The 13,817-nt window shown below is 35.2% G+C and overlaps 2 protein-coding genes across 3 annotated transcripts; both read left to right on the plus strand.

Annotated features, from left to right (window-relative positions):
- The first annotated feature begins 107 nt into the window (after positions 1-107).
- LOC135650185 (proteasome subunit beta type-7-B-like) lies at positions 108-7,069 on the plus strand. 2 transcript variants are annotated; one of them, XM_065169388.1, is made up of 9 exons: positions 108-267; positions 4,586-4,730; positions 5,107-5,248; positions 5,371-5,488; positions 5,597-5,666; positions 5,757-5,861; positions 6,454-6,552; positions 6,647-6,737; positions 6,826-7,069. In XM_065169388.1, the coding sequence occupies exons 2-9, from the start codon at positions 4,587-4,589 to the stop codon at positions 6,897-6,899; spliced, it is 843 nt and encodes a 280-aa protein (XP_065025460.1). In that variant the 5' UTR covers positions 108-267; position 4,586; the 3' UTR covers positions 6,900-7,069. The 2 variants fall into 2 exon arrangements, with proteins under 2 accessions (XP_065025460.1, XP_065025467.1); XM_065169395.1 differs by having other exon boundaries at positions 5,392-5,488.
- A 481-nt stretch (positions 7,070-7,550) lies between these two features.
- On the plus strand, positions 7,551-10,656 carry LOC135650191 (translationally-controlled tumor protein homolog). Its single transcript, XM_065169407.1, has 5 exons — positions 7,551-7,705; positions 9,174-9,247; positions 9,544-9,669; positions 9,757-9,914; positions 10,368-10,656. Exons 1-5 carry the CDS (start codon positions 7,678-7,680, stop codon positions 10,483-10,485), a joined length of 504 nt encoding a protein of 167 aa, XP_065025479.1. The 5' UTR covers positions 7,551-7,677; the 3' UTR covers positions 10,486-10,656.
- Positions 10,657-13,817: the final 3,161 nt, after the last annotated feature.

The following is a 13,817-nucleotide window of genomic DNA, read 5'->3' on the forward strand; positions in this document are numbered from 1 at the left end:
CCGGCTTATTCTCGACCCTTTTAGCGGGTGCACCGGTCATCGAGTCCATATTCCCGTATCGGGCCGGATCTACTCATCCATTTCTGGATCCGCTCCGTTTTGTTTCGGAGGACTGCCTTGCTTCCCAAGCAGCCCGCCCCATAAAAAATCGGACGAACAAGGAGGAGGCAACTGAGCTCCTTCTTGTCGGCCTTCTTCTTCGATAGACCGCGTCTGGATCCCAAATCGAGGGCGACAGTGATCCCGGAGCGAGATCACGATCAACAGGTTCTTCTTCACTCTGTCGCTTGGCTTGTCCATGCATCTGTACACTTCGCATTTATCGATCCGTCGTTTTGATTTTCTGCCGTCTTTCGATCTTTCTTGGCATGTGTTTTTCTTCCGCGGATATCACAAATCTTCTGATCTTTTGATGACGGGGGTCCCGTTTGGCTTGTCCGGCCTGGTTTTGGTTAAGTGGAATTAGGGTTTCGTGTTCTGTCTGTTTATAGGTTTTTCTTAGATATTTTTTATTTAGTTTCTTAATTTAGTTGGTACTATATCTTTCTGCTTTGGACCAGCTTGATGTGTTCTTTCGATCGTTTGTTCAAGCCATAGCTGCAACCAAGGGCTTGCAGAAGAGGGTAATCATTGATGGGATATATGTGTTTGGACTATTAAGTAGCACATAGAGGAGGTTTAAATTTATCTGTAGTGATAAATAATAGGAGCGTTGGTCTACCTATTCTTTGCATTGCCGTAACTTATCAATTTCTTTGTTCATTGTATCATTGTGGCAACAGATCTGAATGCAATAAGTTGTTTGCAAGTCTAATTAGATCTTAGTCTAATGGTTGTAGGAAAAGGCATGGATAAATTGCACGATAGTCCATAAACCGTTGGACCAATTTCAAATTGCTTTTGAAAATTTAATCAATTCAATCCATAAATCTTTTTTAGTAGTTTGAATCAAGTGTTCCGTCAGGCATCCTTTAAAATTTAAAAATTGAAAAAAATTACTGGCATATTCATCTAATTATCTCTAAAACATAGGAGAACTCCCACTGAGAGTTCCTGTACGTCCTATGGTTAAGAGTTATTCTTCTTTGCTTCGCCAGCCATGATCTCCTCTCTTCTTCATCTTTATCTTCTTCCCATTTCCTTTCATCATCATCACCAAGCACAGAGGAGGCTGTAGTTAATGGCAAGGGTCCATACAGAAGATGTGATCAGCTGCCACATTGGTTGAAAGCCTCTTGTTCTTTTTCTCCCATCTGCTCCTTACAAGTGTCATTAGTGATCTATGTTGTAAAATACAGCAGAGAAGAAATTGATGTGTGACTTTGCTATTTGTTTCAAGCCGTGTCACCCCTTTTCTTCTCCTTTCATTTCTTTTGCAATGGTAACAGTGACCTGATGTCATTGGGAGAGAGCTGAACTTTGTTTTCTCTTTTATTTAGAATTTGACATGACACACTATAATTTGTACGATTCACAATCTATGTGGTGGATCCAAATGATTGTGCTTACATGTTAGCATTCCATCATGTTTTAGAGATGGTAGGTGATAGATTGTAATGACTTAAGAAGTTTTTTTCCCTTAACATAAAGTAAATTACCATGATTAATGCGTTGCTTTATTTGAATAACTTATTTCCTTGTTTATGTAATATGCTCAAGGAACTGATTGCAATCTATCTCCTCAACAGTGTGGGCAAGTTAGGATTTTAGTCAATCAATTAAATAATTCGAAAAATTATTAATTAATTTTTTTCCTAGTTAGTGATGTAATTTTTAGGAAATAAATATTTTGAATTCCATTTTTGTTGTGAATTATAGGAAATAAATGTTATAATTCTATTTTTGTGTGTGAAAATAAAATAAAATAAATTAAAAACGAAAATTAAAATATTTTACCTTTTGTGGTGGGCTTATCTTCTCCTATATAAAGGGACTTCTCATCCCTCATTCCTTATTGAAGTTGGTAGTTCGAGGATTAAGGAGAGAATCCCCAAGAAGATGTAGGATTCACTACCTTTTCTTTCGAAGCTTTGATTTATGCTTTGAAATCATTGATATTATAATTTTATGATGCATGATGATGTTTTAATTTTGAAATTTTATGATTAGTAAATAATGATCATTAAATTTTGATGTTAAAATAATTATTTATTTTAGGTTGATGATGCATGAGTTACTTAAATCCTAAGTTGATGAATTTTACAAAATCCTTGTCAAAATAATAGTTCTACAGATTAAATAATTTTAAATTTGGGATCATGAATTTATTGGATTGTTTATTCATGAAAATATATTTTGAATTTAATTATTTAAAGTATATTTTAATAAATTAATATTGTATTTTTGAATGTTTTAATGAAATGCTTATTTTTGTAATGTGTTTAGGTTTAATTGTTATCATGTAATATTTTAAAATATTTTTGAAAGGATTGAAATCTAATTTCTAAGAGGAGTCAAACTCGTGTCTAACCTGAGTCAAGTTGATCTGTCAGACTAGGTCAGCCCAACTCGTGTGGCAAGGTGTGGCCTAGCTCGTGAGGCCACAAGTAGGCTTAGCTCGTAAGGCCATAGGCAAGCCCAGCCCATGAGCCAAGCGTGGCTCAATCTATTGCACCTCAGCCCAACTTGCTACCTGGGCAAAGCATGTGCAGCGTTCGTAACCTGTACAGGGCTCAGGTGGGCCTATCCAGTCTGGGTTAGCATTGTGTAGCCTAGCCCATTCTCTCTTTCTTTATTAATTTGAGCTCATTATTTGATTGAATCATACCGGTTTGACCTATCCAAATCGGTTCAGGGTGATTTCGGACCAATTTGACCAGTTCAATCTTATCGGAACTAATTGGAACCAATCAAATCCAAATTAGATTAGTCTTAGGTGATTCTAGACCAGTTCAATAAGGATTAAAGGTTGGTTCAGTCAGTTTATAGTTAACTTGAGTTGGTATAAGTCAATTGGACTATTTCAAGTAGGGTTCAAGTTGATTAAGGGCTATTGAGAGATTGGTACCTCATGTCTATATGGTTTGATGAACCTAAAAGCTTTATTCGAAGTTGTGATTAGGAAATGATTAGTGGTTCTCCATTAATTTTGAGACAAAGTTGATATTCTTAACATGATTGTTATCATGTGATATATGTGGTTATGCTGAGTAGTCCACATTAGAAGTGCACTATGAAAGGAGCTACGAGCCCATTACAGTACAGAGCTACTAATAGACATAGTCTAGCAGATCATACTCCAAGCATGATCTCTTATGATATTTTTGATTGTATATATGAACGAATGGATGAATGATCATGGATGATTATGTAGCCTTTTCGAAGGCAGGTTAGGGCGATTCCCTTTGGAGATTAACGGGCCATTAGACATAACGGGTGGACGATTCCTCCATATGTTGTTAGGACGAACATTTCCCTACTTGAGTGGGTGAGGGACACCACCCCATTCACTGATGGGAGTGCTATATGAGTTCTTTCCATCTGCTGTTGAGAGTTTATAAAACCCATCTTGTGGAGTATCTCTTCATGTGCTGTTGAGAGAGTGCACTATCGGGTCTGATGTAGGCCTTTGTTGCTTGATTGTTGTGTATGTCATCGAGATATGGTGTATGTGATTGATGCATGATTTTTTTTACTGCATAAGAAGTATTATTGTTTATTTGATACATGCGTTTCATAATAATTGATATGTTGTTGTTGTTAATATTTGAATATTTGAATATGTTGCATAAGAAGTATTTTTCGAAGGTTCCTACCAGCATGTATAGTTGCTGATGTACTTTTATCTTATACTTATTTTCAAAGTAACCTATTAACTTGTAATAGATTTGAGGCTTCGGTGAAGGAGACCTTTTCGCCACTTGTGGTACTCACAAGAAATTGCAGCCCTTTTTTGAGTTAAAATTTGCAAAGACAAGGATATTGAAATAAAACATCTTCTATAAATTGTGGATTTTGAAGTGATGGTTTAATTTTAATAAATGTGGGGTGTGACATAGATATACCATATTGAATCAAATTCTAAAATTTGAGATCTCCATCGCCACAATTTTAATCGATGAGACCAATTTGAAATTGGCTCTATAATTTAGGGTCTCTTGGTGTAAGTTAGTCAAAGGGTATATATATATATATGTATATATATATATATATATATATATATGTATATATATATATATGTATATATATATATATGTATATATATATCCAAGAATGTAACCTTAACGGTGTGATCCTACTAACTCTAGTATGTAACACGGAAGTGCTATATGGTATTGTACCCAATTATCATTGGTTAAATTTCTGTTAATGTCCTGATGTTTGTATCTACAGAGCCAAAAATGCAAAAAAACTTTTATGTTAATGGTTTAAGCATCTTAACCTTTGATGATATGAATTGACTTATACCAAGGCAATTCTATAACCTTCCTTTTTGTCTTTTGGGGTAATTTATCATTTTGCCTTAGTGGGTTTGGTGCAGCTTCATCCCTTTGTAGTAGCTTTTGTTTCGTCTTAATGTTTAAACTGGCCCTTCATATGGTATTTGTTTGCTTTTTTAATTGATTTAGTTGTCATTTCTCTCCAGAATGGCTAGGCTTACTGCAGATGCTCCAACAAAAGGTGGCTTCAGCTTTGATTTGTGTCAAAGAAATGAAATGCTGTTGAAAAAAGGCATGCATCTCCCAACTTTCAGAAAGACTGGAACAACCATTGTTGGCTTAGTCTTTCAGGTGCTTATGCTATTTTCTTTTTGATGATTTGGTATTTATGTGCATGTTTTTAGAAATGTAAATAAGATTTGGTGATCTGATTCTGATCATGAAGGTACAAGCATATATTATGATTTCTGAGCACATAAAAAATCTTCTCTACTAATTATGGTACACCATTGAATTCTTAATTTTTGTAAGGAGGATAACTTGCTGGGTTCATGCTTTCTCCTATCAATACCGAACAAAACAATTCCACTTAGTAGTCAGCAAAGTTTGTCAGAAGTGCTTGCAGAAAATATTTTAAATGCACTAGGTCTTTCAAGTAACTACAATATTTTAAGGATATAAGGGTTGATATATACACACAATTTTGTTTTTTTTCCTATATTTTCAGGATGGTGTTATTCTTGGAGCGGATACGAGAGCAACTGAAGGGCCTATAGTCGCTGATAAGAATTGTGAAAAAATTCATTACATGGCTCCAAATATTTATTGTTGTGGAGCTGGAACTGCTGCTGATACAGAGGCAGTAACAGGTAGGCATCTGGTGCATGCACCAGTCTGTCATTTTAATCTTTCCTTTGGCACAATTGCATCGACACCAGTTATGCTTTTATGGGATAAGTTAATAATCTATCAATCGTTATAAATAATGTAGTTTATCTATTTGCAACACCAGATATGGTTAGCTCCCAGCTGCAGCTTCATCGTTATGCAACTGGTCGAGAATCGAGGGTTGTTACTGCCCTTACACTTTTGAAATCACATCTGTTCAGGTACATTATCTATGTGGTATGCCAAGTAGGATACTCCTAAAAACTGTTGGTAAGTGCTTCGCTGTAATTGGTACATTTCAACTTCTATGATAATTACTTTTTCAACAGTTACCAAGGTCATGTTAGTGCTGCATTAGTTCTTGGAGGAGTTGATGTTACAGGACCACATCTGCACACAGTAAGTGCAATGTCTTCAGTTAAATGTTAAGAGAGATTTATTATCTGTTAGATATCTGCTGCAGCTTCTAATAACATGACCATTATGTAGGTATACCCTCATGGTTCAACTGACACTCTTCCTTTTGCTACAATGGGTTCTGGTTCTCTTGCTGCAATGGCTGTCTTTGAGTCAAAATTCAGAGAGGGTCTAACTGTAAGTAAACAATATTAGATTGTGGAAAATCATATGTATGCTGTCACTGATGTTGCTTTATAGTTAAACATCACTTAGCCAAGATCAAATCTTTGTTATGAACTATTAGCAGACAAATGTGCTGTTAGCATATCAAGTTACTACTGGACATAATTAAGACATTAATCATGAAAGCTGTAAAATGTCTTCCTACACACTGTTAGATAAGTTAAAAGCAGACTGAGACCCTTGATGGGATGGTTCAATGGTAGAAATTTATCGACTAAATCCAAGCTTGTTTCCTGCCTTCCATTCTGTACCTCATTGATATGTAGCTTTTTCTGCCAGACAACTAGCTCTCTGAGGTTACACTTTGAATCAACTGGTGGCAAAGACCCATCAAATATTTGATGGTGCTTCTCAAATTTGGGTTTTGCACTACATCCGACCCGTATTTACAGGAAATAGCTTGTTGTGATTGATAGTAATAACGTTAAAATCTAAATGTACATCTGGTGAAACTCTCCATCCTGCATAATACTTGATAAGACTGCAATCGTATCGCGGAGTCTGAATCCAGAGTTCTTACCGAAACTTTTTCTTGTTTGTGCAGAAAGAGGAAGGTATAAAACTTGTAAGCGAGGCCATATGCTCTGGGATATTCAATGATTTGGGAAGTGGAAGCAACGTTGATGTTTGTGTAATAACCAAAGTATGTGCAACTCCGTGACTGAAATTTTTATCGACTATATACTTATATGTTCTCTTTGCCTTAACCAACAGCTTATATTTTCAAACATTTCCAGGGCCATACCGAGTACTTGAGGAATCACCAGCTGCCAAACCCTAGGACATATGTCAGCTCAAGAGGCTATAACTTTGTCAAGGGTCATACTGGTACGTCTTAATGATTCAATCAAACTTTAGGAAGCTGAAAAAGAAGACAGAGCAGAAATTATATATGGTGTTTTTTGTGTGGTTGCAGAGGTACTGTCTACTAAGATCACCCCATTGAAGTCGAAGGTGGAAGTAGCCGAAGTCGATGCCATGGAGGAGTGATTCCGCCGGTTCACTCTTCAGCCTGACTATCTCCCTGCATAAAATATTTCCTGGTTACATTCATCAACGAGAGAACCCAGTAAATTTTACATTTGTATTCGAACTGCACTTCCCTGTTTTTGAAGACTACATTCCAATTTGAGATGAATCACCGGTCACGTTTTCTGCTATGTCGTCTGGTTTGAACTTCTAACTACGAATATTAAAGGGAAAGAAAATTATCCTGTTTTCTGAGAACATAAACATTAAAGGGAAATATTTCATTCGAGAAAATAAAATCAGCGTTAGTGTTTTGCAAGAATAAATCACTTGTTCTTCTGCCCGATTTTTTCGCGTTGAATTTTTCATTCATCTTACAACGAGGAACATAACGCAAGCTTGCAGGTGCCAATTATTAAATATTTAAAAGATATTTTTATAATAATGCTTTGTGGAATTATTATTACGATAAAAGGTACAAAGTTGAAAAGATGGAATGAAAAATATATGCATTTGTGGAAGAAAGAAAAAGATGGAATATTGTGGATTAAAGGGCCAACCGAGTTTCTATGCGGGTTCTCAGTGGGAATCCGATTCCTACCCGGAACATATGCGGCGTTTCCACTAAAGCGGCAGCCACAGCCGTCCATTTGGTATCAGACGCTTCAAAAGCACGTTCAAAAAGAGGAGGGCCCCAATCCCAACCCATAAATCGTCTTTCCCTGGATCATATCATCCTCTCTCGCCTTTGCTTCTCCGTCTCCTCTGGGATTAGGGTTAGATCATTTTGAGAGGAGCCATGTTGGTGTATCAAGATCTTCTCACAGGTACGCGTGAAGATCTCAGCGTTCTTGTTGAGAGATTTTTTATTGATCTATAGATCTGAGAAAAACATGCGATCTTTTGTGTTATAGCGTCCTGATCGAAGGTTTTTTTGTCTTATTTTTCTTGCCTTGTCTGGATCTGTTTTGTTTTGTTTTTTTTTGTTAATCTGCATTGATGAGTTTCGTTCCTGCATCTTCTATATTATTTTTCCTTTCATCTTTTAGCAAGATCGAAATTTCGTACTGTTTCGGTATAGCTGAACTGAGGAGAGAGAAGAAAGTGTCCCGATGCCAGAACAACTACATGTCAACAGCCTCATATTGCCACAAGAAAAAGCAGTCTTAACGCCACAATATCCATTCAAAATCTTGAACAGGATGGAAAAGAAATGTCAATAGCCAGCCTCACATGCGCTAAATAATCCCCCAGCTGGGTTTTTGTTGAAATGTAGGATTCACCTCGGCTGAGAACTCTCAGGCATAGACACTCTAGCCTTCTTGGATTTACAACTTTTGTGTCCAAAACTGGGAGGCGGTGAAATCGAAACTTGCTATATGGAAATGCCATTTTTAGTTCAGTACTGAAAAATTGCTTGGTTGAGGTTTGGCCAATAAAAGAATTTTCTGGCTCCTCATTGTATGCTTTCTTTTTTGTGACTTTAGGTACTATAATAAGTTGTTTGCTCTGGTTTAGCTGTTCTCCTAGGGTATGGATTTTGAGCTGCACGGCCCTTAAGCATATGAACTTTCTTGTCTTTCCTTTAAATGTTATATTATGATAGCCAATGATAGTAGTAGCTGTATGTATCCCGATGTTTCAATCGTCTTAATGATTAACCTGATCAATGAAACATGTATTACATATGGGCCTTTAGAACATTAGGAGGACGTGTTTTTGAGTTAGTTATACAGGTGATGTTTCATTGTTACAAGAGAAAAATGCTTCACGATGCAGCAGACTGCTCCATGCGTAATTTCACTTCTGACACTTTTGTAGTACTTTTAGTTTGAATTCTTTTTGCACTCTTGGAGACTGGTAGGCAGAAGATGAGAAACCTCAACATGTTGATCTTCCTGTAATTCATTTCTTGTGATGTTGTCTAATATACGCAAATCAGCATGTAGAATAGTTAGTGGTTAATTAGAGCTTCTCCCCTGCCAGGGAAGCTTGTTAACTGCTTTTTCTACCTCATGATTGATTTTGTAATTAATTGTCTCTCTTTTGCTTGTAATTTAAGAGAATTGTTTGTCTTTTTATTTTTTCTAGTGTTGTCTCACTTGAAGATGCCTTAAATATGGTGTCAAATAGATCTAAGTTCTATATTTGTTCTCATTTAATCTTTAGGATATTGAGCAATATTGTCTATCTTGTTTGTGCAACTGTATCCACACTAGTAGCTCCTTATGAACTCTTCTTACATATGTTGTTTGTTGTGTTTTTGTGATAAATTTGTTTGTTTTATTCTCCTAGGTGATGAGCTTTTGTCGGACTCATTCACGAGCAAGGAAATTGAAAATGGGATGTTGTGGGAAGTTGAAGGGAAGGTTAGCCATTTTCAAACTTTTTTATTATAATCACAATGCTTTTATGTTGTTGTATCATTAGTAGAATGATTTTTGTTTCATTTTTAGCCTTTCTTTATGTATTTGCTTTGACCTGGTCTTATTGCATATCTTTTTGGCAAATGGATTTTTCTCTCTATTAATTTCTTTTCAATCAGTTTTGTGACATCAAATAATTTTGTAGTCATTTCAAGATGACTAGCAATTCTTTGTTCTCAAAATTGCTCTCAAATTTGGTACTTGTTTGTTGTACTGATTTTGAGCATATTGACTGGCAGTGGGTAGTTAAAGGGGCTGTTGATGTGGACATTGGTGCAAATCCTTCCGCAGAAGGTGGAGAAGATGAAGGAGTTGATGATACTGCTACTAAGGTGGTTGATATAGTTGACACATTCAGACTTCAGGTCAATGCTCTTTCTTCTACATTAAAAATATCTATTCAGTTATAATGTGTGGATCGTGGCTGGTAAAGCCTTTCAAATTATTAATAGGAACAACCTGCCTTTGACAAGAAGCAGTTTGTGACTTATATCAAGCGTTATATCAAGTTACTAACTCCTAAACTCGACGAGGAGAAGCAGGAATTGTTCAAGAAGCACATCGAGGGAGCTACAAAGTTATTGCTTTCAAAACTTAAAGACCTACAATTGTAAGGATCAGAATCTTTGCATATATTTTTTATAATTTGAGTTTTTGCTTTCTAGATGATTGTTAGTATACAATAATTTTAAAATTTTCGATTAGAGAAGGGAAGCAATAACACAATAGGAATCCAGCAAGCCATAGGTCTTCCTTTAAACCTTGATACTTCTTTTAATACATTCCACTAGAATGATGATGGGCCCTAGAAACTATCCTAAGGTTATCCCTTTGTGACCATAAAGACTGGTCATGTTTGAGTTTTATTGAAACAACCATCGGAAGCCTTATCCAGTAGGGGCCTGCCTACATTCAACTAGGGTTCTATACTGCACTTTATAATGGGTTATGTTACATATCAGACTAATGTTTTTTATTTGTAGCATATATTTTAAATCAACTTAGTTGTGGCTATATTATGAATACAATCTGTTTATTTTTGATAAATGATATCTTTTGGCAGTTTTGTGGGTGAAAGCATGCATGATGATGGAAGTTTGGTGGTAGCATACTACAAGGATGGTGCAATTGATCCAACGTTCTTATATTTTGCCTATGGACTGAAGGAAATCAAATGCTAAGTATCATGTCAGGAGTGCTACCGGATGAAGGAAGTCGAATGCTAGATATAATGATGCAAGTATGGATATTTAGTTTCAGCGCTATCTTCTGCTTTCAAGAACAAATGAGATTATGCTTTTATTATGTTATCCTTTCTCGGACTAATTTAATTTACTTTCGAGTGTTTTTAAGGATGATTGTTGCTTTTATCCTGCATCTACTAATTCTGTGTCAGATGTCACACCGAGTGTTTTAATTTAGATTATGGATAAAAAGTGCGCCTTGAGATTAAATTTAATTTAATTGATCGGAGAGAAACCAACAAGAATCGTCTGCTGTGGACACATCATTTTGATTTATTTTACACTATCCTCAACCTCATTTTCTCGATATATCATATTAAACTTATTTGACACAATATCCTCAGTCTCATTTGCTCGATGCGTCAGTCAGCATTGTTTCAATTGGGAATGTCGTCGACATTGCCTTGCCTATAGAGGTAGCCATAAAGTCACATTAGCCTGCGGGTTGATGAATGGGTAGGTCCATGTTACATGGACGGAAAGGAGGAAAGGTAACTAAGTCGGTCGTTTGTTTTGTTATATATCTTGATTGCGTTTATAGTTGAGGAAAATTTATAATCGGGGAAAGCACGCAATTGTTCCCGACATTTAATCATCATTTTAAATGTGATGGTCTCATATTATATTACAAAACAATTTCTTAAGAAGAAAATTGTTTTACATGGCTCTGCCTCCATCCAACATGTCAAGTGTCTTCCACATCGTACAAAATCTAACTTAAAATATTTCATTTTTTATCTAAAAAATTGTGTAATTATCTCATTTCCACTATTTATTTACATCCACATGTAATTGCAAACATTTTACATCTTCAAAATATAATTTTGGTGATGCTCAATCAACAAAATAGTTTGGCGATTAGTGGTAAAATTACATAAATTAGAATCTCGTATTTTATATAAAAAGAGTACCATAAATTTTCATATAAATCTTATAATTATGTTAATGTTGTTGACATGCTAAAGTTATTGGTGATAGTTGGAAAAATTGACTTTGATTCATACCGACGCAATATACTCCTAAAATATGTCTAGGACTTTTAGATCTTCCAGGTGTATTCAAAAGGGTCTTAGATGCTCTTTCTTGTATATGTTAGATTGTGTGACTCTATTTAGTTAGGTACGATATATTATGGATATGATTGGATTCTGATTATGATTATCGACCAATAGAAATGAAGTCCTCCTCATCTTGAGGGATTTTTCTAATTACTTATACTAGATCATCTATTCTCATCTATAAATAGATAGCATCTCCTATGGACTAAAAACATGATATTATTGAGAGATTATTGATTTTCTCTTATCTCCCCTTAGTTACGTGAGCTAGTTAATGAGATATTACATATATTCTCTCATCTCTTCTTTGTCCATAATCTATTGCTCATAGTAGTCCTATAAAAGATAGGAAGAGAGAAAATGACAAGTCTAATTCTTCTTATAGATTAGTATCGCTATAGCTTTTAGATCTAATGATGGTGCACCCACAGATCAGATAAACACTTTATGCTTATAATTGGTATCAGAGTCATGTTTATAAAATCAAATACTTTAGATCTATCTGTTAGCACTTTTCGCTCGCGAAAAAGTATTATTCAGTTTCTATTTATGATGCATGAATGATTCATCTGTATTGCTGATATGCTTTTCTATCCGGTCCATCTTACCACCTATTTGCAGGCAATGTGAGGTTCCTCATGCTTGATTAATGAACCACCATTGATAGCTTGTTGTTAACAATAGTATTATTAAGAACGATAGCCGTTAGTAGTCACTAATCCAGTCGTGTGTACCACAATGTAAGTATTATGGGGTGTGGTAGCCTAATGGTGGCTACAATTGTCCCGGAAAGCTCGGGGTGCTATCGTACGACACCGATCCGTGCAGGTCGGTCGGTGTTCGTACAGAAGCTAAAGTCGGTCGCCCAAGGAGCCGACCATAGTTAATTGACCCCGTACGACCAACTCATCCTAGCAGGTATAAAAGCTAACCCTCCTTAATCAAGAGGGGGGCGGGGGGGGGGGGGAGGACTTCAAACACTCGACAGTATCTCATTTCATCAAAAGCTAACTTAAGCTTCGGAAGAGTCGAGTCGGAAAATCCCCCTCCTGACCTCGACCTGTGTGCCGAAGTCCAACGACAGAGAAGTAGGCCACTCACCAAGAGAGAAGACCACACTCAGGAGGATGAGACTCGAACCCGACCCGACCCGATGCTCGCCCCCTCACCACCCGAGCATCCACGTGGGCAACCTTGTACATTCGGGACTAGACCGAGCCGTGCTGACACCTCGGCCACGACGTAAAGGTTCACCAACAACAGCCTTATTGATAAAAGTAAAAAAAATTTAGTCAAAATAAGTATTTTTTAAATGACTTAGAAAAAAATTAGATAATAAAAAATTATATGCTCAAGCCTAAGCCAGATATCAATTTTGTAGTTGATATCTGTTAAATATTAGAATTATCTAGAAATAAAAATACTAAAATTACAATGAAAATAATAAGAGACCTAGAAGGGATGAATAAATTATATGCTTAGATATATAAGACTAGATCAGCTTGAAATTATGATATTTTTCAAGTGTTAATTCTTTAAATTACCTCGAGAATAGAAAGTTCACTTTATGATTTATATTTATATCAATTGGAAGGACAATTTACAAGAAAATATATAAAGTAATATATTATTATATTATTATATTATTAATAATAGAAATTAATTTTACGGTATACTTTAAAGTCACTAATGAAGCTTTGTAACTATAAAATTTTATCTCAGGACTTAGTTTGGTCAGACTTAATTATCATATTATTGAGATACTTTGTAACATATTACAATAGTTTTCTTCTCTAAGAATATAGAGTACTATTGCAACTATATGCATTATGATATAAAGTACTTGATAGTTAAAAAAAAAATAAAAAAATAATTAATATTAATTAAAAACTTGAGTTCTATTATATTGATTATTGATCTATTTACTCAAGCTTTATTATCTAAATGTTTGAAAGAATATATTATTATGATTGAGTTTATAAGCAATCCATAAAAGATATGATGATGCATGTTTGAGTAGACATTATAATTGATATTCTTATTTATGTAACTAAAATAATATATTTTTACTAATATATATATGTATATTATGGTTAAAAGTATTAACAAGATTATCTTGATAATATAAATTACGATAATTGGACTATATTAGGAAGAGCTAACAATATTATGATAAATAAAAATAAGTATAACATTAATGGCATATAACTA

This window comes from Musa acuminata, chromosome BXJ1-4 (genome assembly GCF_036884655.1).
Source record: "Musa acuminata AAA Group cultivar baxijiao chromosome BXJ1-4, Cavendish_Baxijiao_AAA, whole genome shotgun sequence".
NCBI classification, from domain to species: Eukaryota; Viridiplantae; Streptophyta; class Magnoliopsida; order Zingiberales; family Musaceae; genus Musa; species Musa acuminata.

Bases quoted from the DNA above. Each gene is read 5' to 3' on its own strand.
- LOC135650191 (XM_065169407.1), top strand. From the start codon at position 7,678: ATGTTGGTGTATCAAGATCTTCTCACAG. The intron at 7,706-9,173 runs GTACGCGTGAAG...TTATTCTCCTAG, and splicing joins GTATCAAGATCTTCTCACAG to GTGATGAGCTTTTGTCGGAC. The intron at 9,915-10,367 runs GTAAGGATCAGA...ATCTTTTGGCAG, and splicing joins AAACTTAAAGACCTACAATT to TTTTGTGGGTGAAAGCATGC.
- LOC135650185 (XM_065169388.1), top strand. From the start codon at position 4,587: ATGGCTAGGCTTACTGCAGATGCTCCAACAAAAGGTGGCTTCAGCTTT. The intron at 6,553-6,646 runs GTATGTGCAACT...AAACATTTCCAG, and splicing joins ATGTTTGTGTAATAACCAAA to GGCCATACCGAGTACTTGAG. The intron at 6,738-6,825 runs GTACGTCTTAAT...GTGTGGTTGCAG, and splicing joins CTTTGTCAAGGGTCATACTG to AGGTACTGTCTACTAAGATC.